The 26987-nt window shown below is 39.2% G+C and overlaps 1 protein-coding gene across 1 annotated transcript; it reads right to left on the bottom strand.

Moving 5' to 3' along the window:
* Positions 1-26987, bottom strand: LOC121563357. Its single transcript, XM_045216134.1, has 8 exons — positions 26858-26987; positions 4738-4812; positions 4222-4575; positions 3697-4041; positions 3116-3177; positions 2896-3018; positions 234-284; positions 1-120 (listed from the first exon to the last, which is right to left on the bottom strand). Exons 1-8 carry the CDS (start codon positions 26985-26987, stop codon positions 1-3), a joined length of 1260 nt encoding a protein of 419 aa, XP_045072069.1.

The raw sequence follows: 26987 nt of genomic DNA, 5'->3' as shown, positions 1-26987 counted from the left end.
TTACTGTCTGATCCCAGAGTACACCATCTCTTCCTCCATGTTGCTTCTCTGTCTTGTAGACCAGTTCTTCTTGTTGATCAGATTCAGAGCTACATAATGGAGACTGTCAGCATCCTGGGCCTGTGAAGAACAATTAGAAAATGGAGGGAGACTATTACTACACATTATTAATAAATATAACCATTTTTTTACACATTTTTACAGTAATACAAAATATAATAAATTCTGCTTACCCCTGTATCCAAAGACGAGTCTGGCTGGACCTCTTGTCTGAGAGACGGGTCCTGAAAAGAAAGACAGAAAAGATAAAGATACAACCCCTCACTTCTGATACATCTGTAGATGGTGACATCAAAGAAGAGCATCTAAAAAAAATAAGTCACTTACCTCTGCACTGCAGATACTGTATATTCTCTTGTTAATCTTGCAAATTATGCAAGCAAGGACAATGGTCAATAAATATGCTGATAGAAGTGCTGTATAGTAACTACATATACTCTTGTATATAGTATAGTAGTATAGTAACTATATGGAGGATTGTACATTTTCTTATGTGATCTAAATATAAACAAAAGTAAGATGTATCACTTACCTTTGATGTCCAGCTTGGTCCTGTTTCCAACCTGACAAGAAAGTCTACACGTCAGTAAATCTGTTTCCTATACAGTGATATCTGATTATGTGAATAGTTACCTCAAGTTCAAGACATAGTATTCAAAAATGTGCAACAAGTTGCAGAAGGTACTGATTTTAGCATTTTTCGCGCATCATGTTCAATCATCTATAGGTGACTTTGTTGAGCTTCAGAATTAATTTGAGATACTTTTAAATGATTTGGACTTGATGTGTGAAAAAGGCTAATATCGGTCCCATGACTTGAATGGGATTTGTGCCACATATGCTAAAAAATTAGCATTTGGAAACAGTGCCAAGTAAACTAAACCAAAGCATGGATTGCTACCTACCGGGCGGCAGGTAGCTTAGTGGTTAAGAGCGTTGTGACAGTAAACGAAAGGTCGCTGGTTCTAATCCCCGAGCTGACTAGGTGAAAAATCTGTCGATGTGCCCTTGAGCAAGGCACTTAACCCTAATTGCTCCTGTAAGTCGCTCTGGATAAGAGCGTCTGCTAAATGACTAAAATGTAAATGTAATAACTTGTCCATAGACTGCTTATAGGGTAAGGAAACCAATGTGTAATTTCAGGGGTGCAACGTTCACTGGGGACAGAGTCTCCTGGCTGGACATACTCAGACACAAGCTGATGTACAAAAGTTTTGCTTGATCCTGAAATAAAAAGTTAGTTCACAACTTTAGATGAGGGATTAACACATTTGAACAATTAACATAATTAGCCATATTTTACAACATTACTGTTAATAAAACAATAGCCTACCTTTCAGAATGATAAATATCCCGTTTTTGAATTCCATCACATTAACATTAATTCCCCCATAGAAATATGTGGCTGTGTCAGATGGCTGAGTGTTGGAGATATGTAGATGATAAAGTCAATTTCCACTTTGCACTGTGAACCGAGGGTTATCCTTAAACTCACTGTGAAATGTTGCACCACCATCATATTTGTAAATTGTTAATACAAGTTGAGGCTTCTGTCCTACATTAAGCTTGTACCATGAGATATAAGAATATCTGTCTGGATAGAAGCATTGGCGAGTCACATTGTCTCCAAGATAGGCGTGCAGAAGAGGACTTGGATTGCCGATGTCCTCCGTGTCCACTATAAATGAAATGCAGTGAAGATAACTCATACAACATTTACTTACTTTAGTTACATTATCACTAAGTCCTGGTTGGGTGTGGTGTACAGTGTTCGGTTTCCCTGAATGTGCGAATCAAACATTGATTCAGTAGTATGAAATATTAGAATCCTTGGTTTACCAATAGTATTTTAAGTTGTTAAACTGCAATAATAACCAGGTCTAGAAACAACCTGAACATCCTTCAGCTTCTTCTCTCTCGTCTGGTCTGGTGTAACAGAACAACTATGAGGGTCAAGAGACAAAGTGAAGTGACAGCATCAGTGGAAATGTGTATCTACATACACCTTTTAGGTTGTTTGAAGAGGAAGTATAGTATAGTATGTTTTTATCGATTAATCAATTATGCATTTCTCTCTAAAATGCTTAAGCTATCAAAAAGATGTGCTATTTATTTTCAAACGGTGTAAAGTCAGAGTTAATGGTTTGTATTTTTTCATCATTTGCGTCATTTGCTGAGACTAGTGGTAAATATAGTGCCTATAGAAAGTCTACACCAACATTGGATTACTTCACATTTTATTGTGATACAAAGTGGGATTAAAATTGATTTAATTATCATTTTTTGTGAACGGTCTACACAAAACACTAATGTCAAAGTGGAAGAAATTCTAACATAAGATTACCTCGTGCAAATAAGTCGTAAGAATTGGGCAAGTCATTAAATGTAGGAAATAAAATCATGTTTATTGAACTATCACACACGCATAAAGGCAGGTTACAGAGTTCAATGTTATAACTTTTATCATCAAAAGGAAGAGTTCAGACATTTGCAAAATCATGATATAAATTTCTACAAAAACAAATGTATCCAGTAAGTCAACCTCAACCACTATTGGTGAGAATTTGAGACTTCTGAAACCATCCTAGTATCAGCTTTCCACTTGCTGGACAAGTACGCTCTGCATCTGAATGATTCTACATTGATATTAGGAGAGTATGCCAATGCAGTGACAATCTCTTCAGCTAGGCCCGAGTATTACATTTTACAACAAATGAGGAATGTACAAAATAGCCAAGTCACACGGACACAGTCAAGCTCAAAGTGGAGGACAGTAGGGCTAAACTTAAAATTATGTTGATTGGAGGACTGTCACATCCTGTCTTGATGACTCACACCAGAGTAGATGGTTTCTTCCTCTCTCTGTTCTCTCTGTTCCCTCCTCTGTCTCCTGGGCTTGGTACTCTTGTCAGTGAACTTCAGGGCAGCATAGTTCAGGCCATCATCGTCACCGTGGAGCTATGGGGATGAAACACAGACTCACTCAATTCAGACAAATTTAATGCTGTAATCTTTAGCTTTAATACTCCACTCTTGATACAGCAATTCTGCTGACCTGTTGGTCTGACGTGTTGGCATGAGGATTCCCATACTGGCTCTGCTGAGAATGGGTCCCTGCTAAAAGACAATGAAAAATCATTTAAAACACTGGAAACATACTATGTATGTCATATTTTCTGCTTCAAAATGAATTAGGCTTGTGAAATGAAACAATGTCCAGAGAGGGAAGTGGTAAAAGGAGAGCTAGCCTCCACCCTACTTTTTTATCTATAACTTTTCTTACTATTACTATTAGTATGAAGACTTTTACTCTACCTGCACAGTGTTCACATCGTGACCTCTTCATTCTCACACAGAGGATAACGTTGACAACCACACTCAGAATCACAGCAGTTGTCAGGCAAGATAGAATGATGACAAAAATAATATTACTCTGATCACCCAACAGGTCTGAAACTTAAAAAACAAGGCTTGATTATTTTCTATTGTTCTTTTTCTCAGTGGTTTTGGCATAAACGTTAGATATAAAAGTTATATTTGAAATCTACTATGAATTGAAGGTGATAGATTTACATATTTATATTTCCTACCATTTGAGAGAAAATGAGTAGTGTATTTTGGTTATGCACAGCTTACCTTCGATGTCCAGCTTGGTCCCGTTTCCAAACAGTATCTCCCCACATGAGGCACAGTAGTAAGTCCCAGCATCAGAGATGCTGAGGTTCCTCTTGGGGAGGTTGTAGACACAGCTCTGTGTAGGAGACCCAGCCTCAGGGCTCTTCTCACACTGATCACCCTTGTCCCCAAGGGTATAAATGATTCCTGGATGGGATTCTCCTGTGCCATGTCTGAACCAATAGACACTGTGTTCTCCTGCACAGGTCTCAGTGTGTATTGTGCAGTTCAGAGTCATAGAGTCTCCGGGCTGGACTGACTCAGACACAGGCTGCTGGAGTACAGGCAGATTTCTGGACCCTGAACCTGACAAGAAGGCCAATAAACCCATTTAATCTCTCTAAAATATCCCTGTGGCAAGTGTTTTAAATCAACATTTATTCAATAAAGATCTCATCTGATTAAGAGAATACCTCATATTTACACTGTATATCTGCAAATTCACATTTACAAAAAATATTTTCATAATAGTAACTTTCTCTTTACCTTTTATGATGAGAATGACTCCTTGTCCAAACTGCAAATTGTTTCCATAAGAACTTCCACAGTAGTATGTGCCTGAATCAGAGAGTTCCACGTCTTCGATCATTAAGTGATTTTTTCCTTGGCCACCTTCCACTGAGAAGCGAGGGTTATCCTTAAACTCATGGTAAAATGTTGCATTACTGTTATACTTATAGATGGTTGAGATGAGCTGAGGGACATTTCTAAATGTTTGCTTGTACCAAGAGAACATTACTCCTGTGTCGACTTTGTTGAAGCAGACCAAAACCACTGCGTCTCCAACGTTGGCTGAAATGAGACCATTCTCCTGACTGATGGGTGAGGACTCAGTCCCAGCTAATCCATGAACAAGAGAACATAAAAATATATTAAGCTGTTACATACCTCAAATACATCTTTGGATTGTCAAGGTGTCTGTACAACAATAATTGGATACCTTGTGTCTCCAAATCAAGTGTGGACCTCACATAAGCAGAGAAATGTAAAAGATTGACTTACCCATCTCTACGAGAAGTGGAAATATCAGACACAGTGTGATCATCTTTAAAGTTGTCAACGCTTCACAACTTGGGTCTTCAGTGGAAAGAGTCCACCCATGTAGACAACACTTCAACAGTGGAGTTACAGGTGATTGGTCGAACTGGACCGAATTATTTTGGTTGACGCCTCATTCAGGCACGACTGTGGCATTTACGTGTGTCTTGTGCAGTTCAGAGTCACAGAATTTTCCTACAGGTAGAATCTTATCGTTTAGATTTCTACAAATTGAGCAGTAATTTTTGGAGCACAGTTTCACTTATTCTTTATCACTGCAGCTACTGTTGTCTAAGAGACTCAAATGTGTGACCTGTTTTGAACGTGCATTCTATGACACTGTCATCCACTAGGGCTTCTATCAGTCACTTCACCTCAGTAAAGACATCTATGAAGAAAACATGACAAACACAGCAAATGCAATACAGTGGTTTTCTTTTAGTGATCGCTCATTCAGGATTTACACTCAAATTAATAGATAGATAGAATGCCCTCCCATGATATTGTTATTGAGTAGGTCCATGGTTCTAGTGGCCTAACATCACACTGATTGAGAATACTGTCCTGATCTCTACGTCAAATTACCTAATATATAGCTCATTGTGTTTTTTCACACATTTTAGTTGACTTGGTATAGATAAGCTGCCTCATTAAAAGTGTTGGTTTAATGTTGCTAAAATGGTCAACTTGAAGAGTAAGTAGTATAGCCTACAGTATGAGAGAACTAAGAGTTCTAACATCCGGCTGAAAACCACAGAGAGAGAGAGAGAGAGAGAGAGAGAGAGAGAGAGAGAGAGAGAGAGAGAGAGAGAGAGAGAGAGAGAGAGAGAGAGAGAGAGAGAGAGAGAGAGAGAGAGAGAGAGAGAGAGAGAGAGAGAGAGAGAGAGTAAAGAGCAGAGAGAGAGAGAGAAAAGGATATTGCATGCAATAGGCCAGCAGGCCCTAACAAAGCGTAGAGACATCCTCATCTTGTTTTCATCACAGACCACAGAGTACCTGTAAATAGGTTGATGTGTGTGTGACGGGGTGTTAGTGGCATGAGAAGAGAAAACACTTTTCAACACTCCGACTTAAAGAATGCCTGAGTATGGTCCAAATGAATACATTCAACAACCTTTGTCTTGATTATTGTTGAATGCATTATTCATCTTATCACGATCAAGTCAATATCAAATGGCAGAGAAGCAATGCATTTAATGTATTATTAGCTACAGTTACAATAACAAAACTAATACAGTTAATAAAGAGCTCGTGAATTTTAATGGACGTATGTTTTATTGTTCTACTGTCTGATCCCAGAGTACACCTTCTCTTCCTCCATGTTGTTTCTCTGTCTTCTAGACCTGTTTTTCTTGTTACTCAGATTCAGAGCTACCAGTGGAGGCTCCTCAGAGGAGGAAGGGGAGGACCATCCTCCTCAGTGAATTTCATAAATATAAAAATTTAAAAACTTTTTAAAAGTTATCAGTTTAAGATAATACTATAATAAATATAATCACATGTCACAAAATAATTGATTATAACACACTATTTTGCAATGAAGGTCTACAGTAGCCTCAACAGCACTCTGTAGGGTAGCACCATGGTGTAGCTGGAGGACAGCTAGCTTCCGTCCTCCTCTGGGTACATTGACTTCAATACATGTTCTCACCCCCTTCCATAGACTTATACAATAATTATGTCAACTTCCAGAGGACGTCCTACAACCAATCAGAGCTCTTGCAGGATGAACTTACATGTTGTCCACCAATGAAAGGATCAGAGAATGAATCTAGAACTGAAAGCATATGCTACAGCTAGCTAGCGCTGCATTGCATAAAATGTGGTGAGTAGTTGACTCAAAGAGAGAGAAAAACAATAGTTTTATAGTTTTGAACAAATACATTTCTTCCAAAATGAAGGAGAAACAAGAGAGAGATAGAGAGAGATTTCGTCAATTTTTTTCACTTTCACTTACTTAGCTAGCAATAGCCTACTGAAACACCCTGCTCAAACAGAAGGATGCTATGTTAGCTAGCTGGCTATGACTATTCAACACTGGAACTATTCCAAGTCATGGTAAGCTTTTGGTTTTACAAATGTATTGCCACCGGGGCCCACTGGTGTAAGTGCTAAACTGCTTCCTGACTGCACACTTTAACGTTACTGCATGATTGTAGCAGGTTTCCTAACACATTAGTTCTATTAGCTATGTTGACGATGACATTACTTTAGCTAATATGGTGACAACTATGTAGGCTGTGTGTAGCGGTTATGATATGGTTTGGCTTGGAAAGGTTTTTTCGCCTGGTCACATACAGCTGATGTGTTGTGTACTGAAGTCCACAAGCGAAGGGAAAAAGTGAAAGGAGGGGAGCGCATAGCTGTGAAAAGGAATACAACGTGGCTGTTATGAAAGTGAACTGTGTTTATGCGTGATCAGGGGTATATTCATTACGCCGATTCTGTTGAAAAACATTTCTTAAACGGAAGCAAACAGATCAAAAAGTTGATAAACATACCTGGATTTGCCCAATAGAAACTCTTGTTTGCAAATGTTGTACTAATGATTACACCCTGTATCAGCTGATGCAGGCAAGAAATGTGGAAGGAGGTATTGAATGTGTCAATATGTGTCTCAAATCTTTCTCTTGACCTTTGTGCACCTATGTTGTAAACTTTCAATCATAGGCTAGGGTGTAGGAACCTCATGATGTTTATAAGGAAGATTTGAGTAACATGTAGTAGCATTAACCTATTGATGTTACATTGAACTGAGTGAATGGAATATGAAATCGTCCTGCCTCATCTTAAATGGCACTGACCGACACTGGGAGCTACGTAATAGAGATTGTCTGCATCTTGGGCATGTGAAGAACAATTATGAAATGGAGGGAGATTTTACTATAGTGTAGGTACATTTTTGTAACTATTTTCACTGATCCACTGACCATGGTGGAGAGTTTGGCATCTGATTGATTGATTGCAACTGTGGACAGGCGGATTTTATACAGGTAACAAACTGAGATTAGGAGCACTCCCTTTAAGAGTGTGCTCCTAATCTCAGCTCGTTACCTGTATAAAAGACACCTGGGAGCCAGACATATTTCTGATTGAGAGGGGGTCAAATACCTATTTCCCTCATTAAAATGCAAATCAATTGATAACATTTTTTACATGCGTTTTTCTGGATTTTGTTGTTGTTATTCTGTCTCTCACTGTTCAAATAATAAAATAATAAAATAAATAAACCTACCATTAAAATTATAGACTGATCATTTCTTTGTCAGTGGGCAAACGTACAAAATCAGCAGGGGATCAAATACCTTTTTCCCTCACTGTATCTCTAAATTCAGGTTTTAAAAACTAACTTTCTCTTTACCCTTTACATTGAGAATGGCTCCTTCTCCAAACTCCATCATATTGCTATAAGAGCTCCCACAGTAGTAGGTGCCTGAATCTGACAGCTGCATGTGTGAGATCCTTAGGTGATTATTTTCTTGGCCATTTTCCACTGAGAAGCGAGTGTTATCCTTAAACTCATGGTTGAATGTTGCATTCTTTTCAAACTTATTGACACTTGAGAAGACTTGTGTGTGCACTTTGCTGTTATTTGCTGTGGGATAAGAATCCATTCTAAATTTCTAAATTCTAAACAGGGGGGAGTGTCTATAGGAATTGATAACACTGGGCACAGGGATATTTGGCTTGAATAAAATTAAAGGGAAAAGGAATAGCATGAAGGAATAAGGCCAGGAAATAAGGAACATTTACATTAATTAGGACGTCGCTGATCTACGGAAGCCCTCAAACGAGGCGATCATTAGGATGGGCCGAAAATCCTGAAAACTCACTAGGTTGATTTTTAAGGTCAGTTCTGGGAACTGGAGTTTGTGGTAGATACATTTGATTGTAAGTTACCTCTCGACATATAGTTGATGAGGTATATGTTCGAAGTAACCTCTCATTGAATATCTGCAACTCGAGGTAGCAGAAATGTAGGAAGGAACGATGAGAAATAAGGAGCGACGGTAGCATGCTTTAGAGTATCGAATGAATGAATGCATTCTTGTTGATTGAATTATTTTCATGTGTGTGTGTGCGGGAACAAATTAGTAAAGACGTCTCTGTTGTGTTACAGCTGTGTGTTGACTCATGTTATGATAAGATTTATGTTAGAGATATATACATATATTGTTTTGGTTGAGAACAGGGGTTTTAGTTTTTTGTAAGGAAATATGTTAGTCAATGTTAAAATCTTATGAGTCTCTAATAAAAGAGAACGTTTAATAATTGTTAAAAAACGATGAGCCCCTGGGAGGATGTTAAGGTTAAAACCTTGTTTGAGTCTCTATAAAAAGAGAACGTTTAATAACTGTTAAAAGACTATGAGCCTACAGGGAGGATTTTATGATTGTATAGAGATGTTTTGTAATGGATAAGAAAATAACTATAAATCTGCAGATTAGGATAAGTGAAGTTAAGAAACTTCAAAGTAGGATTTGTGTTCTATGTTCTGTGTTGGTTTGTGAGTTTTGTTAAGTGTTACTGTTTGTCTGTGTTGGGAATAACGGAGGGACAGCTGGTCTGTCTGCTTTCTGTTGTTTAGCTTGGAGAGAGCTCCTTTCACTCTGAAATCGCACTGGTGAATGAACTGCACATGCGTGGGATTTTATGAGTTTAGAGTTATGTAGAGCAAATGTGCGACTCCCCTGCCTGCACTGAGCTGCTGTGACATGCAGACAGAGAAGAAAGGTGGAGACTTACACACAAATAAAGTATCCTGCTTGTTAAATCGGGTGTTGCTTAACTATGAAACTATTTGATTGAGATCTATTGAATTTATAAATGAGAGATATGTTGACGGATTAAAAATAAAAATAATAAAATAAATAAATAAAATAAAATGTTATTGCGCTATTTATAATATTCCTGAGTTAAGCTGTTTGCTTATTTCTTAGCGCGAATGTGAACATAGGTATGTCTAAAAGGGTATTGTATGGTTGAAATAACCCAGTGAGTGCATAAAAGACTAAATTCTTGTCTGTTCCTTTTATTCTTCTGTCATGTGAGAGACGAGAAGGAGGAGACAGAGAGAGAGAGGAGGTGCTGACCAGTGCGTCACGCGAGAGTGTGTGCTGCTCCGGATCCAGTCCAATCAAGGCCAGTACTGCTCTGTTCACAAAACTTACTTTCCCATACAGGATATTGTGTGTGCCTAGCATATTTCATGTTGTGACAATTTGACAGGGACTTGGCAACAGACTGATCAATTGATGTCATTAAGAATTGCACATTGGAGTTTTTTGTGCATGAGTTGGTTTGATTAGAGTTGTGTTGGAAATCCAGCACTGACATTATTCTGTAAAATTAAGGTAATTGGGTGATTATTAAGCAATTTGTTTGTGAGTGCTGTAGTGTTGCTGGATTACAGGTCTTTCTTTTTTGGATTGCTCTGAAGTTGACTACTTTCCTTTACTTTTCCTGATTGGATGTGGTAAGATTGGCACTAAATTTTTTTATTAAAAAATTAATTGATTAATTAATTTAAAAAAAATATATATATATATATAAAAATTATATATATATATATATATATATATATATATATATATATATATATAAGGAGGGAAACATAAGCTACATAGTCTAAAGTATTTTTGGTTTACAAATTATTTGGTTTAAAATAATAATAATAATAAAATAATTCACAATAAAGGAATATAAAATAGTTATTACAATGGGGAAAAAGGACATAAAAACTACAAAAGTAATTACTAGGACAAGCAGAAACGACCATAAAGATGAATCCAAACTCCAAAAGTAAGAAGAAAACGAGATGTCTGGAAACTAAGGGTGGAGTGAGGTTCAGGAGGATGGAACTTGAAGATGATGATGATGATGATCAGAGTGATTCAAAAGAGATCATGGGTGGATATGACCCTGTGATCAGATGGAGGTTGACCAGAGCGGAAAGAAGGGGTGATGGAAGTTGGAAGAAGAAGAATACAAGAGATTCAAGTTCTGATGAAAGTGAAGATGAAGACAGCGATAAAGATTTTGAGATTAAAGGTGCTTCATATTCAAGAGGATTTTATCCTACAATGACTAGCACAGAAGAAATAGAAAAAGATATAGACCGATGCGTATCATGCCTGGATAAGGCCAATAATTTAGAAGAAGTAAGAGAACTGGAAGAACAACTCAAGAAGCTGAAGATACAGAAGAAAAAACTGCTGAAAAAAGGATCCCAAGAATTGGGGAAGAGGTATACATTGAGGCCAAGACAAGGGAGCACAAGTAAGAAGATGATGCCAGTGATAATTTGAGGACAGAACCTGGAGTATAAGCCTTTGCAGAATACCGATATGTCAGATATACTTGAGAAGCTGCCTACTCTTCAAGATGGAGCATATCCTTGGATTTCAAAATTGGAAGAAATTACGGTGGGAACACAGTCTGCCATAGGAGACATTAAGAGACTTTGGCTAATCTCCTTGGGATTCCAGGTATGGGAGAAATTTTTCAGAGAGCTGGACTTCGACACATTGATATGTGGGGACTGCGGTGAATGATCCTGAATTGTTGGCTGCAAGTAGAATTCGGCTGTGGAGAGCACTGAAAGATACGTTTCCAACAAATGTGCATCCTGACAACATTCTGATTGACCCACTAGGACAACAAGAAAATCAGAGAGCCTATGTGTCAAGAGTTCATCAAGTGTGGAGAAATATGACCAGAAATGATCCAGATGTGAGTCAAATTGAGCAGTCAATTTTGAGAGCTAAACTGCAGATGGGACTGCCCTCACCAGAAAGGAGCAAACTGGCAGAGGTGGTTGGACTTGGAAGCATGACAAAAGGTGTCTATACAGATCACAAGGAGCAGCTATGAAGATAAACACAGACGATTATCTGGATAAAGAATTTGAGATTGAGAAGAGTGTGCCACATGGGACCTTGTTGGTTTCTGAAGGTTATGAGCAGAAGCAAATAGGAGAAATGATGACAGAAGCAGAGAAAGCTGTTTTTGTACCGGTGAAAGAGAATTTGGGGATTTGGAGGAGTGAAGATCAGCGATTTCTCAAAATTATGATTTCGGCTCAAGGACAAGGAGAGCCACAAGCTGTACGGATCACACATGAATCTATTTGCAGTGCGAAGATGGATTCAGACCCTATGAAAGAGGAGATGTTGCAACAAGTTCCAGAATGTTTGTGGTCTCAACACAGTACCGATATTGGACTTGTGAAATCAGCCCAACCGGTGAAAGTTGAACTTGGAAGACCTCCTTGGAAGAATCAGTATCCATTGAAAGATGAAGCAATCCAAGGGATCGAACCACAAATTGAAGGACTTTCGAAAGCAGGTGTTTTAAGGACAACAAAAAATCCTCAGAGTAACACACCTTTGTTGCATGTGAAAAAGCCAGATGAAACTTATCGTGTGGTTCATGATTTGAGAGCAGTGAATGAGGTAGTGACTGACTTTCCAGCAGAAGTGCCAGACCCGCATACCTTGTTAGCCCAAATTCCTCCTGATGTGACACATTTTACGGTGTTAGACTTATGTGGTGCATTTTTTAGTGTTCCACTTAGTGTAGAAAGTCAGGGTTTATTTGGGTTCACATATAAGGGACAGTTCTATGAGTACAGTCGTTTGCCACAGGGGTACAAGCATAGCCCCCACATTTTCAATAAAGTACTGAAGGATGATTTGGTAGGGATAGATCAGATATTGCAAAGCACTGTCATTCAGTACGTAGATGATATAATTATCTGCTCACAGAATAAGGAAACATGTCATAGAGACTCAATTAAATTGCTACAGGTATTGGCAGAAAAGGGGCATAAGGTTTCACAGAAAAAGTTGCAATATTGCCAGGAGAAGGTTGTTTATTTGGGTCAGAAAATAATGCATGGACATAGAAGCATTTCGGACAGTCAATTGGAAGCTATTCGTAAGGCTCCGAAGCCTAGAACTGTCAGAGAGATTATGACATTTCTTGGTATTGCTGGTTATTCTTCAGCTTGGGTTGAGAGCTATACTAGTTTGACGGGACCTTTGAGAGCCATGGTTAAGGATACTGGAAATGGTCACCTCCATAGCAACCTTTCCTGGACACAGGAAGGCCATGTGGCATTTGAAACAATCAAACAGAGGTTGCAGGAGGCACCTGCACTCACACTACCAGACTACTCTAATAATGTTTTGCTATATGTGTCTACTTCTACTGGAGGTAGATATGCATGTGCAGTTCTTTATCAGCCGACAGGCACTGGGACGAATCCTCATCCTATTTCCTACTACTCTACTGCCTATTCAGAAGTAGAACTAGGGCTACCACTGTGCTACAGAGCAATGGTGGGAGTATATTCAATGTATGACAAAGCATAATCTGTTACGATGGGTTACCCTGTAACAATTCTTACCCATCATAGTCTCAGAAATCTTCTGAACTATGGGAAATATACATTGACTATGCCTAGGCTTAGAGACTATCATAGGCTCTTAGAGCAGGAAGATGTCACCCTAGTGAGGTGTGATACGGTGAATCCAGCCGAGAATTTGCCAACTTCAGAGGATGGTGAGCCACATGATTGTGTCCAAGAAGCAGAGAACTACTCAAGGCTTAGATCAGATTTGCAAGCCTTTCCATTACGTGAGGCAGACCTGGAGTATTGGACTGATGGGTCTTGTTATCGTGTGGGAGATAAATTGTGTGCTGGCTATGCCGTAGTTAAAGCCCAAGGAACTGGATTTGTTGTTGAAAAGGCTGAAGTAATACCACAGCCTGCGTCTGCACAACTTGCTGAACTTGTGGGGCTAACAGAAGCATGTTTGTTAGCAGAAGGAAAGCGAGTGACGATATACACTGATTCAGCATATGCACATAGTGTATGTCATTTGTTTGGAGCAGTGTGGAAAGGTTGAGGGTTTAAGAAAATGGATGGTTCTCTGATACAACATCATGCGCAAATAATGAAACTGTTGCATGCTATGATGAAGCCTAAAGAGATAGCGATAGCTAAGTGTGCAGCTCATAAAACAGATGTGTCAAAAGTCACACAAGGGAACAAAGCTGCTGATGAAGCTACAAAAGCCGTCACAGGAGCGGACAAATTGGGAAAAGTTTTTCTGGTCACTCATGGAGTGGACTTGGAAGAAAAAATTACGCTTAAGGATGTGATTTTGATGCAAGAAGCTGCTTCTACGATCGACAAACAGTTATGGCTAGACCGAGGTGCCGTCAAAGATGCTACTGGTCTTTGGAGAAACCATGAGGGGTTGATAGTAGCGCCTCTAGACCTCTTAGGTCTGATGATTCAGGAAGCACATGGGTTAGCTCATGTTGCAAGGGGGGAGGTTAGGAGAAAGATCACAAAGGAGTATGGTTTTTGGGCACCATATTTGCTTGAACAGGTTGACTATGTCATAGGCAGGTGCACAATCTGTCTGAAAAATAATGTTCGCAGGTGTGTGACTGTTATTCCTGGTTACATTTCTACACCAAGAGGTGCATAATATGTCCAACTAAGCTAAAAGATGCTCAGTCGGTTGCAAAGTTTTTGTGTAAAGAAGTCATAAGCAGGTGGGGACTTCCCGATCAAATATCCTCAAATTAGTGGGAAAGTGTTTTGTGGATAAATCAGTGAAATGGTTTTTGAAAAAATTTGGGAAAAAGTCAGACTAAAAAGTTATGAAAACTAGGGTTGAAGTAACTCTAGGAAATTTTGAATATCCGATCATTTTTCACGTCTTTACATATTATTGTGATATTTAGTATGTTCTTATGAATCAAAGGTTGGAAATGGAATGTGATTAATTTTATATATCATTTTTACATTATTGTTGATATTGATGTTTTAATTTGCATGTGTTGTTTTGCAAAAGATACTGGTTGGTGTTTTCTTTTCTTCCAGAAGCATATGGGGGAATGTGTAGAGGGGATTCAAATACTCAAACATGGACAATATGAATGGACTGGAGGAAGTGGAACATGGAAGGTGTGGAAATGTTCAGATTCCATCATCGACGTTGCATTGAAAGTCGACACTGCTGAGGAGATGCAGTGTAGTGGACTACATTCCAGTGTCTGCAATGATATATATATAGACATATTTGCATGTGTAATACATAATTTGTGTCATATTCTTTCTGTATTAATTTTTGAAGAATGATATTTTCTGTTGTTGGGTACATGTGGGGACCTCAGATGTTTTTGTTTATTTCGTTGAAGCTTAGGGATATTGGGTCTAGGCAGGGACAGAGAGAATCCACAGGGGGGTCCGATGGGTCTACCAGCCTGAATGTGGACATTTTTGATTGTATTTTGTTTTCTGAGGCTTTCATGTGTATTCAATTGCATCATAGTTTAAAATGCATTGATAAAGATTTATAAATTGATCTGGAGTACTTAGGTGGTCGCCTGGGGCAGAGGGGCCGTGAGAGAATTTTACTGTCTTGATTGATTGATGGATATTTGGAAAGAAACCTGCCAGAAATGTATTTACACTCCATAGAAAAATGTGTTTACTCTCCATAAATGTTGGTTTATTGCTAAAGTTACTCAATAAGAAAAATTGTTATTTGTCATAATCCTATTCTTTTTGTTTTCGAGACTTAATTAGTCTCGAAGGGGGGAAATATGTAGTATCTAAACAGTTTATGATTTTGCTGACGTTTGCAAATGGTGTGTTAGAGGAAGTTGGCTCTGCTTGCGGAAGCATCTGGAAAGCATTACTATAGGGGCCCCCTAAAACAGAGGAGAGTCTGTTATGTGAAGGCCAGGGATTGGTCTAATGAAAAACCACCCATATTATGTTACATATTATAAATACCATGGTTGGAACAAAGCAGGGGGAGAATATAACATATTAGAGATTGGGTCAGTTGTTCTCCAGATGTCTGCAGGAGTCTGTAAATTGACGCTGAAATCTTTGATGTAATAAACCTTTATAATCAAGGACAGTGTCAGCGGATTTCTTGTCATCACAGCATATCGGCATCGTTATTTCGATACCACAGTAATCTAAGAAATATTGCCATCAGGTTGTAAATCACAGCTGGTAATGTTACATTGTTTACTGCCTCCAGCCATTCAGGGGATGAACTGTATCAGTTTCACTCACCCCTTATGAAAAAGGCTGCAGTTAGCGTGCAGTATAACTGCAGTGTGCTGCAAATACTGAGTCCAAAATAACACTTTTTTTTACTGCAGTAATTTTGCAGCACACTGCAGTTATTCGGCAGTTAATCCTTCCAAAATACCACAGTCGACTGCAGTTACTGCACTTTTACAGCAGTTTCAAAATTGCAATCTTTTTTTGTAAGGGACCCAATAATTTGGAAAAAAACTGAAGAAAAGTGCAATGATTGGGAACCTCAACACAATCAATCTAGCTATGTAGTAACATTATGTGGCTAAGCCTATAGCTTAAACAATTATGTATGCCTACTTATATAGGTAGCTATATAGCTTGATAGCTAGCGAAACAATGTAGCTAGCTAAAACCTAAAATGACACAGAGCCTTGTACTGTAGCTAGCTAGCTGCTGGAAGGATGTTATATTATCACCTGGACAAGTGAGGAAGTGGCAGACCTTTTCCCAAAAAACATTACTTATTTTTTTTTGCTTTGGCGGCTACAGCTATTGGGATTATCTACCAAGAAATGTGACTAACTAAACTAGCTACCTATTTACTGAAACCTGAACGACTGTTAGCATATTTCTTAGTTGACAATCAAAATGTATTTGGCATCGATCAAATGAGCAGGCAGGAAGCTGTAAATCCCATCCACTCGTTAAAACATGGGTTATTATGGGACTAGGAGCAGGCTGCAGGAGGCCGAGCAGGCTACTATTGCCCATCGTATTCAAAGAGCAGTTTTGGCTGTCAACTACATGCTGAAAAAGTTTGAGAGGGTTTACCTACCGTTCAATTTGCTAGATCTTAGCTCATCTGGCTCAGGCTAACATCGTTGTTGTTGTTGTTCATAGGCAACTGAGGGAGAGAAAACCTGTTGGTTGTTTGATCAGTCGGACCAAAAGTAAAACTCCTGTAGTATTTATATATTCGCAGAAAACCATTTTGGTTTCCTTTGTCACTTTTGCTGCTGCTTTCTGAACAATGATCTAAACAAAGTTGTGCTGTTCTGCTGCCTGTAAACATAGTCCAGTACAGTGCCACATCAAAGTGAATGGCATGGCCTATTTGTATAAAAGGCCTACTCTAGCTGATTGGTTATGGCGCACCGGTCTCTGTAGAGTCCAGTCCTGGACAAGGCTGACAATTGCCGTACGCACGGCTGCTTTCCCATTCATTACTATAGAAATGTCAATGAATGTATGAAAACATGAAAATGTGCATATCTATGTGCTCGCTTGTCAGGGGCGTACTGGGACTATAAATTCCCCTTGGCGTTTCTAACACATTTCTTTCCTTGAGGCCCCCACACTGGCCCATTTTTTCACCTGAGGCCCCCATTACTAGCCAGATATTGATATTATTTTGTGAAAAACCCAAGTTAGAAAGGCCCACTGGGCTTAAAATGAACCAGACCATCTGGCATTTGCCTAAAATGCTCAATGGCCAGTCCACCCTTGTTGCTTATCACAAAATAAAAAAATAAAAAATATGTGTAATATTCTTCCAGAGGGTGTATAAGTACATACACTCATTCCAAATTCACCGGCATTAATATGGAGTTGGTCCCCCCCTTTGCTGCTATAACAGCCTCCACTCATCTGGGAAGGCTTCAGCCAAAAGAACATTAGTGTGGTCGGGCACTGATTTTGGACGATTAGGCCTGGCTCACAGTCGGCATTCCAATTAATCCTAAAGGTGTTTGATGGGGTTAAGGTCAGAGCTCTGTGCAGGCCAGTCAAGTTCTTCCACACCGATCTCGACAAACATTTTCTTAATGAACCTCGCTTTTTGCACAGGGGCATTGTCATGCTGAAACAGGAAAGGGCCTTCCCCAAACTGCTGCCAAAAAGTTGGAATCACAGAATCATCAAGAATGTCATTGTATGCTGTAGCATTAAGATTTCCCTAAGGGGCTTAGCCCGAACCATGAAAAACAGCCCCAGACCATTATTCCTCCTCCACCAAACTTTACAGTGGGCACTATGCATTGGGGAAGGTAGCTTTCTCCTGGCATTCGCCAAACCCAGATTCGTCCGTCGGACTGCCAGATGGTGAAGCGTGATTCATCACTCCAGAGAGCACGTTTCCACTGCTCCAGAGTCCAATGGTGGCGAACTTTACACCACTTCAGCCAACATTTGGAATTGTGCATGTTAATCTTAGACTTGTGTGCGGCTGCTCGGCCATGCAAAGCCATTTCATGAATCTCCCAACAAACAGTTATTGTGCTGACGTTGCTTCCAGAGGCAGTTTGTAACTCTGCAGTGACGATTTTTTCGTACTATGCGCTTCAGCATTCGGTGGTCCCGTTCTGTGAGCTTGTGTGGCCTATCACTTTGCGGCCGAGCCGTTGTTGCTCCTCGACGTTTCCACTTCACAATAACAGCCCTTACATTTGTTAGGTTCTAAACAAACAGAGTAAAACTCACGGAGGACTAGTAAAGCTCAAACCAAGTTTATTCACCCACTGGATCAAACAGCTGCATAAGACAAAGACATGTTTACACAAGCACATGTATGTATACCTTCCTCCTATGCTGAGTCTCCTCCTTGCACATATGGACAGCCAATACATCTCTGTTGCTAGACAGGACTTTAGTGATGCCTGTTCTTTCTCATTTCATCTGACCTGACCTCGGCCCAAATTCCTCACTCATCCCCAACTCACGGCTGTCCTACCTTATCTGTTGACTGGAACCAGACTGTGACCCTTCTCCTCTCCATAGGATACCTGAGATTTAACCATGTTCTTGCTGTACTCCCCTTTCTCACTCAGTAGATTTCCATACCCTCAGTTCTAATAGGGTAACAGGAATAAGGATATTTCATATTTCAAGTTTAGAAGTTAGTACCCAATACAGTTGACTGGGGCAGCTCTAGCAGGGCAGAGATTGTACGTCCTGACTTGTTGTAAAGGTGGCATCCTATGACGGTGCCATGTTGAAAGTCATTGAGCTCTTCAGTAAGGCCATTCTACTGCCAATGTTTGTCTATGGAGATTGCATGGCTGTGTGATTTTATACACCTGTCAGTATACATTTGTATATATAGTGTATTTTAATACGTTTTGTTGGTGCTAAATCTATGTCAGTTCCTCTTTAAAGATGCCTGAGTGTGGCGTAAATAAATACATTCAACTTCCATTGTCTTGATTATTGTTAAACGCTTTATTCATCTTATCACAAGCCAATCCATGTCAAATCAGAAGCAATTTACTTTATTAATTAGTAGCTACAGTTACAGTATTACAGCTAATAAAGCTAGAGTCAATAAAGAGCTAATTAATTTTAATGGATGTCTGTTATATTGTTTTACTGTCTGACCCCAGTGTATTTTTTACATTTTAGTCATTTAGCAGACGCTCTTATCCAGAGCGACTTATAGTTAGTGAATGCATACATGTTTTTTTGTTTGTTTTGTGTTTTTGATTTTTTCATACTGGCCCCACGTGGGAAACGAACCCACATCCCTGCCGGCCAAACCCTCCCCTACCTTGGACGACGCTGGACCAATTGTGCGCCGCCCATGGGTCTCCCGGTCGCGGCCGGCTGCGACAGAGCCTGGACTCGAACCAGGATCTCTAGTGGCCTTAGACCACTGTGCCACTCGGGAGAGTACACCGTCTCTTCCTCCATGTCTTCTAGACCTGTTCTTCTTGTTGCTCAGATTCAGAGATACATAATGGAGACTGTCTGCATCTTGGGCCTGTGAAGAACAATTATAAAATGGAGGGAGAATATTACTACACATTATTATTAAATATAACACATTTTCACACATCTTTTTATAGTAATATAAAATATAAGGCGGCAGGTAGCTTAGTGGATAAGAGCGTTGTGCCAGTAACCGAAAGGTCGCTGGTTCTAATCCCTGAGCCGACTAGGTGAAAAATCTGTCGATGTGCCCTTAAACAAGGCACTTAACCCTAATTGCTCATGTAAGTCGCTCTGGATAAGAGCGTCTGCTAAATGACTAAAAATAAAATAAAAAATTCTACTTACCCCTGTATCCAAAGACGAGACTGGCTGGACCTCTTGTTTGAGAGCCGGGTCCTGAAAAGAAAGACAGTAAAGATACAACCCCTCACTACTGATACATCTGTAGATGGTGATATCAAAGAAGAGCAACTTCTAAGAATAAGTCACTTACCTCTGCACTGCATACATGTTCTCTTGTTCATCTTGTAAATTATGCAAGCACGGACAATGATCAAGATGAGAGAGACAATAAATATGGTGATAGAAGTACTTTATAGTAACTACATTTACACTTGTATATAGTGCAATAGTACAGTAACTATATGGAGGATTGCACATTTTCTTATGTGATATAAGAACTACTACTGTATACAGTTTGATACAGTAGATTATTCAATAGATATGAACAAAAGTAAGATGTATCACTTACCTTTGATGTCCAGCTTGGTCACATTTCTAACCTGACAAGAAAGTCTACATGTCAGTAAATTGGTTTCCTATACAGTGATATCTGATTATGTGCATAGTTACCTCATGTTCAAGACATAGTATCCCAAAAAGTGCCAACAGTTGCAGAAGGTACTGATTTTAGCATTTTTCGTGCATCATGTTCAATCATCTATAAGTGACTATGTTGAGCTTCACAATCAATTTGAGATACTTTCAAATGATTTGGACATGATGTGCGAAAAATGCTAATATCGGTCCAATAACTTCAATGGGATTTGAGCCACAAATGTGGAAACAGTGCCAGGAAAACTAAACCAAAGCATGGATTGCTGTCATGCCTTGTCCATAGACTGCTTATAGGGTAAAGAAACCAACATTGTGTAATTTGGGTGAACTATTCCTTTAGTGGACCAATGCTTACTGTGTAGGATATGTTGTGCAGGGTGGGTGAAGCATAAAGGCTTTTAGGTGTCTAGATGATAAATTAATTTTGTAGAACCATTGTTTATATTTCTAGCACCGGTTGGATAAAAACTGTACAATACTGAGGTTGCAGTGTGAAAACAGATGCATTTCCTTCAGTAAACAATATATGAAATGAAGAAATTGTTATCTGGTAAGCATACGATACATTTTCAAATTTTACATTTTACAGTACATGGACCTGTATAGGCTCTTGGTCTGAAACTCAGTTATCTTCCTTAGACTTGGCCCCACCACATGTAACAGTTAGAGTACTCCTGATGACCTACAGGAGGTCTGTTTGGTTTACAACATGTCTTGATTTGTACCAGGGTAACAGGGGTGGAGCATCATGAGTGTATATGGGGGAATAACGTACACTACAGGATGAAACAAGTCCCTTGTATGTCAGTCTCATTACCTGTCATTCACAGAATCATGCTCTAACTGAAGTGTAACACCTGACAGTTTAGTATGGGTGTAAAAAGTTAACTGGGAAGACCTTCTGGCTGCAGCCTGGGATAAATAGAAAAATCCTATTTAGACACTATAAGCTAATGTTGTCCAATAATTAATTAAACTGGCCATCTATTAAGTTTTGGTGTTAAGACACTTACACTTACAGTTAGTGAATGCATACATGTTTTTTTGTTTGTTTTGTGTTTTGTTTTTTTCATACTGGCCCCACGTGGGAAACGAACCCACATCCCTGCCGGCCAAACCCTCCCCCACCTTGGACGACGCTGGACAAATTGTGCGCCGCCCATGGGTCTCCCGGTCGCGGCCGGCTGCGACAGAGCCTGGACTCGAACCAGAATCTCTAGTGGCCTTAGACCACTGTGCCACTCGGGAGAGTACACCGTCTCTTCCTCCATGTCTTCTAGACCTGTTCTTCTTGTTGCTCAGATTCAGAGATACATAATGGAGACTGTCTGCATCTTGGGCCTGTGAAGAACAATTATAAAATGGAGGGAGAATATTACTACACATTATTATTAAATATAACACATTTTCACACATCTTTTTATAGTAATATAAAATATAAGGCGGCAGGTAGCTTAGTGGGTAAGAGCGTTGTGCCATTAACCGAAAGGTCGCTGGTTCTAATCCCTGAGCTGACTAGGTGAAAAATCTGTCGATGTGCCCTTAAGCAAGGCACTTAACCCTAATTGCTCATGTAAGTCGCTCTGGATAAGAGCGTCTGCTAAATGATTAAAAATAAAAAATAAAATAAAAAATTCTACTTAGCCCTGTATCCAAAGACGAGACTGGCTGGACCTCTTGTTTGAGAGCCGGGTCCTGAAAAGAAAGACAGTAAAAATAAAGATACAACCCCTCACTACTGATACATCTGTAGATGGTGATATCAAAGAAGAGCAACTTCTAAGAATAAGTCACTTACCTCTGCACTGCATACATGTTATCTTGTAAATTATGCAAGCACGGACAATGATCAAGATGAGAGAGAGAGAGACAATAAATATGGTGATAGAAGTACTTTATAGTAACTACATTTACACTTGTATATAGTGCAATAGTACAGTAACTATATGGAGGATTGCACATTTTCTTATGTGATATAAGAACTACTACTGTATACAGTTTGACACAGTAGATTATTCAATATATATGAACAAAAGTAAGATGTATCACTTACCTTTGATGTCCAGCTTGGTCCTGTTTCCAACCTGACAAGAAAGTCTACACGTCAGTAAATCTGTTTCCTATACAGTGATATCTGATTATGTGAATAGTTACCTCATGTTCAAGACATAGTATCCCAAAAAGTGCCAACAGTTGCAGAAGGTACTGATTTTAGCATTTTTCGTGCATCATGTTCAATCATCTATGTGACTATGTTGAGCTTCACAATCAATTTGAGATACTTTCAAATGATTTGGACATGATGTGCGAAAAATGCAAATATCGGTCCAATAACTTCAATTGGATTTGAGCCACAAATTTGGAAACAGTGCCAGGAAAACTAAACCAAAGCATGGATTGCTGTCATGCCTTGTCCATAGACTGCTTATAGGGTAAAGAAACCAACATTGTGTAATTTGGGTGAACTATTCCTTTAGTGGACCAATGCTTACTGTGTAGGATATGTTGTGCAGGGTGGGTGAAGCATAAAGGCTTTTAGGTGTCTAGATGATAAATTAATTTTGTAGAACCATTGTTTATATTTCTAGCACCGGTTGGATAAAAACTGTACAATACTGAGGTTGCAGTGTGAAAACAGATGCATTTCCTTCAGTAAACAATATATGAAATGAAGAAATTGTTATCTGGTAAGCATACGATACATTTTCAAATTTTACATTTTACAGTACATGGACCTCTATAGGCTCTTGGTCTGAAACTCAGTTATCTTCCTTAGACTTGGCCCCACCACATGTAACAGTTAGAGTACTCCTGATGACCTATAGGAGGTCTGTTTGGTTTACAACATGTCTTGATATGTACCAGGGTAAACAGGGGTGGAGCATCATGAGTGTATATGGGGGAATAACGTACACTACAGGATGAAACAAGTCCCTTGTATGTCAGTCTCATTACCTGTCATTCACAGAATCATGCTCTAACTGAAGTGTAACACCTGACAGTTTAGTATGGGTGTAACAGTTAACTGGGAAGACCTTCTGGCTGCAGCCTGGGATAAATAGAAAAATCCTATTTAGACACTATAAACTAATGTTGTCCAATAATTAATTAAACCTGGCCATCTATTAAGTTTTGGTGTTAAGACACTGTGTGGGTCTGCATGGCATCGGCTTACATGTCAGTGGACTGTGTTGCTAATTGTCATTGTCGTGAACAACAATGAGAGAAAACAGTGACACCACACAGACATCCTGCTGAAAACCACATAGAGAGAGGGTATGTAGAAGGCTTTCCAAAGCATAGTAGTGGCCTCGTTTTGTGCTTACAGGAGACCAATGTGTGCACTATGGGCACGCATGGGTGGTTGGGTTTAGTATGGTAACACCCATGTGTTGTGTCAGTTAAAACTATTGTAGTCAGTATCAGTTGTTTTAAATGGATATTTATTCATGCAAAAAGAAGCCACATACAAGGTCACAGCCGTTAATAAAAAAAAGTGCAATATGAAACAATTCAGCAATCTCAATAAATAATCATTTGCAATACACAGTTATGATATTTTTTTACTTTTTAAAAAAATGTTTACTTTTATTTACTTTACAGACACATACTGCTGAGTAAGATGCTCTTCCTTGAATCTGCACCTTTTACACAATAAAACCAAAAACGGTTCTTAAAAGGGTTATAATATGGGGACTGCTGAATAACCCTTTAATGTTCTAGATAGCACCTTTTTTTCTAAGAGTGTACAGTGCACTACTTTTGACGATGGGTCAAATGTAGTGCATAATATTTGGAAGCACACTTGTCATTTGGTTGATGCTGTAGGTGAGCTAAACTGACACCCAACCTCTCCATATTAGTAGTCCCCTGTAACTCAGTTGGTAGAGCATGGCGCTTGCAACGCCAGGGTTGTGGGTTCGTTTCCCATGGGGGGCCAGTATGAAAATGTATGCACTCACTAACTATAAGTCTGGGTTTGGTCAGGTATTTTTAGTCTGGAGGTAGGATGGAAAGAGATGTGGGGACTGATTGGTGAGAAGAGAGTGTGTGGTTTAGATGCGCAGATAGAGAGAGAGAGAGAGAGAGAGAGAGAGAGAGAGAGAGAGAGAGACAGAGAGAGTGGTGTGAAGAGAACAGAGAGAGAGAGTGCGAGAGAGACAGAAAGAGAGAGAGAAGGGGTGTGGGCGGGGTGTAGAGAACAACAGATCAGTGTGGTGAGAGCTCCAGGTCAGTCTTTGTGAGGTTCAGGTTGCTCGTCTTCAGTAGAGAGAAAGAGAATGAGATGAGTTTACCACAGTGGAATATAACCAAGCCTTTCAGTGTCACCATTATACACACAAAGTACCCCAAAATTATTTTGTACTCAATTTCTTTCTTTATTGGTTATTAAACATACACTACACTACCACAAGTATTATGAGGTTGGTTAAAAGTTCCCCAGTTTGTGGCAGGTCTGTTGCAGTTTGTGTCCTACTTCTTATTTAATTTACATTTATTTACACAGAATTAGATATATTACCCCAGGGCTATGTCATCTTTAATTTAAAAACATGGTAAAATACTGAGAATCGATTCTAAATAGTTGTTCTTTAAAAAATATTTCACTGTTTCTCAGACAAATGTTATGTCATGAGAGGTCCAGTGATGTTCACCTCAGCAGGGGAGAATATCAATTGCAAACTCCTTACATCCTCTCTCCTCTCTTCTCGCTTCCTTCTCTAAAATCATTGGATGAGAAAGCCAGAGGTCCCTCTCCTCTGAATTTTTTCTCCAATGGGATTTGAGAAGGAGGCGAGGAGAGAGGAGAGAGGAGAGGGGAGAGAGGATGTGAGGAGTTTGCAATTGAAATTCTCCCCAGGTCTCCCTCAACACAGAGCTGCTCCTTCCTGTCACTCACACTACAGGAAGTAATGCATTGGTCACTTGTCCTTCCTAATCTACCTCAGACCCTTAACCATGATGGCTGCCACAACGGGATTTTTGACTACTTATAATAGGGGGACAGAGCACAGCAACGACAACAACAGTCAATTATAAAACGACCATTCAATATCCACTGAGTGTACAAAATGTTACGAACACGTTCCTGATATTGCAATGAACTCTTTGTCCTGAATACAAAGTTTTATGTTTGGGGCAAATCCAATACAACACATTGCTGAGTACCACTCTCCATATTTTCAAGCATAGTGGTGGCTGCATCATGTTATGCTTGTAATCGTTGAGGAATGGGGGGGGTTTCAGAATAAAAAATAAACAGAATGGAGATAAGCACAGGCAACATCCCAGAAGAAAACCTGCTTTCCACCAAACTATGGCAAGACCTGAAGATGGTTGTCTAGAAATGATCAACAACCAATTTGACAGAGCTTGAAGAATTTTGAAAAGAATAATGGGCAAATGTTGCACAATCCAGGTGTGGAAAGCTTACCCAGAAATACTCACAGCTGTAATTGCTGCCAAAGGTGATTCTAACATGTATTGACTAAGGGGGTTGAATACTTATCGAATCAAGATGCATTAGTGTTTTATTTTTCATTAACCTTTAACAAATGTTAGAATTTTTCTTCCACTTTGACATTACAGAGTATTTTCTGTAGAACGTTGATAAAAAAATACAATTAAATCCATTTTTATCCAACTTTGTAACACAGCAAATTGTGGAGAAAGTCAAGGGGTGTGAATACTTTCTGAAAGAACTGTACAACCCTCAGTGAATCAAAATCACACACGCTCTTTTCACACCTCTCTTCATCTGTTTATCTGGATGATAAACACCAGACAAGACCTCTGCTGCTCAATTAGATGTTCAAACTATGTATGTAAATAATATAAACAATGAGCTAAAAATATTTCACAAAAAAAGTTAAAAAAATGTATTAATACATTTGTCAACTCTTTTCAACTCTCTTCCTCTATCACCTCAGTATCAATGCTCATAGTGCTATGTATTAATGCTTACATACAACAGGTGCATATACAGGGGTTGGCGAAAGCAAGTAACATACTACATGTGCTCTATTGATAATGGCCTTAGCTTGATCTATTTCCTGATGAGGTAGATGATGATGAAGATGGTCAGACAGCAGAGGAGAACTCCAGTTCTTATGATGGAGAGAAGGACCAGGATTCTCATCTGTGGATCAGCAACTGAAATAATACGAATTCTCAGGCTAGTTTGGTATAAGATGCTGTTGTACTTTATTTCTACTCTGTGGTACATCACATTAATTGATTTCTGAAAGATTCTCACTTAAAATTACAGAATGAACATACCTTCTTCATACTGCTCTGTAGGGTCCTTGTCATAATCTTTGTGACCTTTTGGACGATTTACTGTTATTCAAACTGTAATATGAAAGTATTGTATCTCCAACGTTTAGTCAAAAATATATCTGATACCTAGGACAAATGTTTGTGCATTTGGTGTCATAGCAGACAATTTATTGAAAAGATTACCTTGGACCTTCAGGACAGTCGCGTTGGTGAAGATGAAATAGTTATCCAACATTCCACAGAAGTACAGACCAGAATCAGCTACATCCACCTCTGTGATTTTGAGAACGATAATTCCATTGGTCATTAGCAT

Source organism: Coregonus clupeaformis, unplaced genomic scaffold (assembly GCF_020615455.1).
Source record: "Coregonus clupeaformis isolate EN_2021a unplaced genomic scaffold, ASM2061545v1 scaf0617, whole genome shotgun sequence".
Taxonomy (NCBI): Eukaryota; Metazoa; Chordata; class Actinopteri; order Salmoniformes; family Salmonidae; genus Coregonus; species Coregonus clupeaformis.
The sequence above is the reverse complement of the archived record's forward strand: the minus strand, read 5'-3'. Positions and strand labels throughout refer to the sequence as shown.

What these genes read in the sequence shown, in the direction of transcription:
- LOC121563357 (XM_045216134.1), bottom strand. Translation starts at nt 26,987, where the DNA reads ATGCTAATGACCAATGGAATTATCGTTCTCAAAATCACAGAGGTGGAT. An exon ending in TCCACTTCTCGTAGAGATGG is followed by an intron (nt 4,576 to 4,737) that starts GTAAGTCAATCT and finishes TTCATGGATTAG; the next exon opens with CTGGGACTGAGTCCTCACCC. An exon ending in ACTCGTCTTTGGATACAGGG is followed by an intron (nt 121 to 233) that starts GTAAGCAGAATT and finishes TGTTCTTCACAG; the next exon opens with GCCCAGGATGCTGACAGTCT.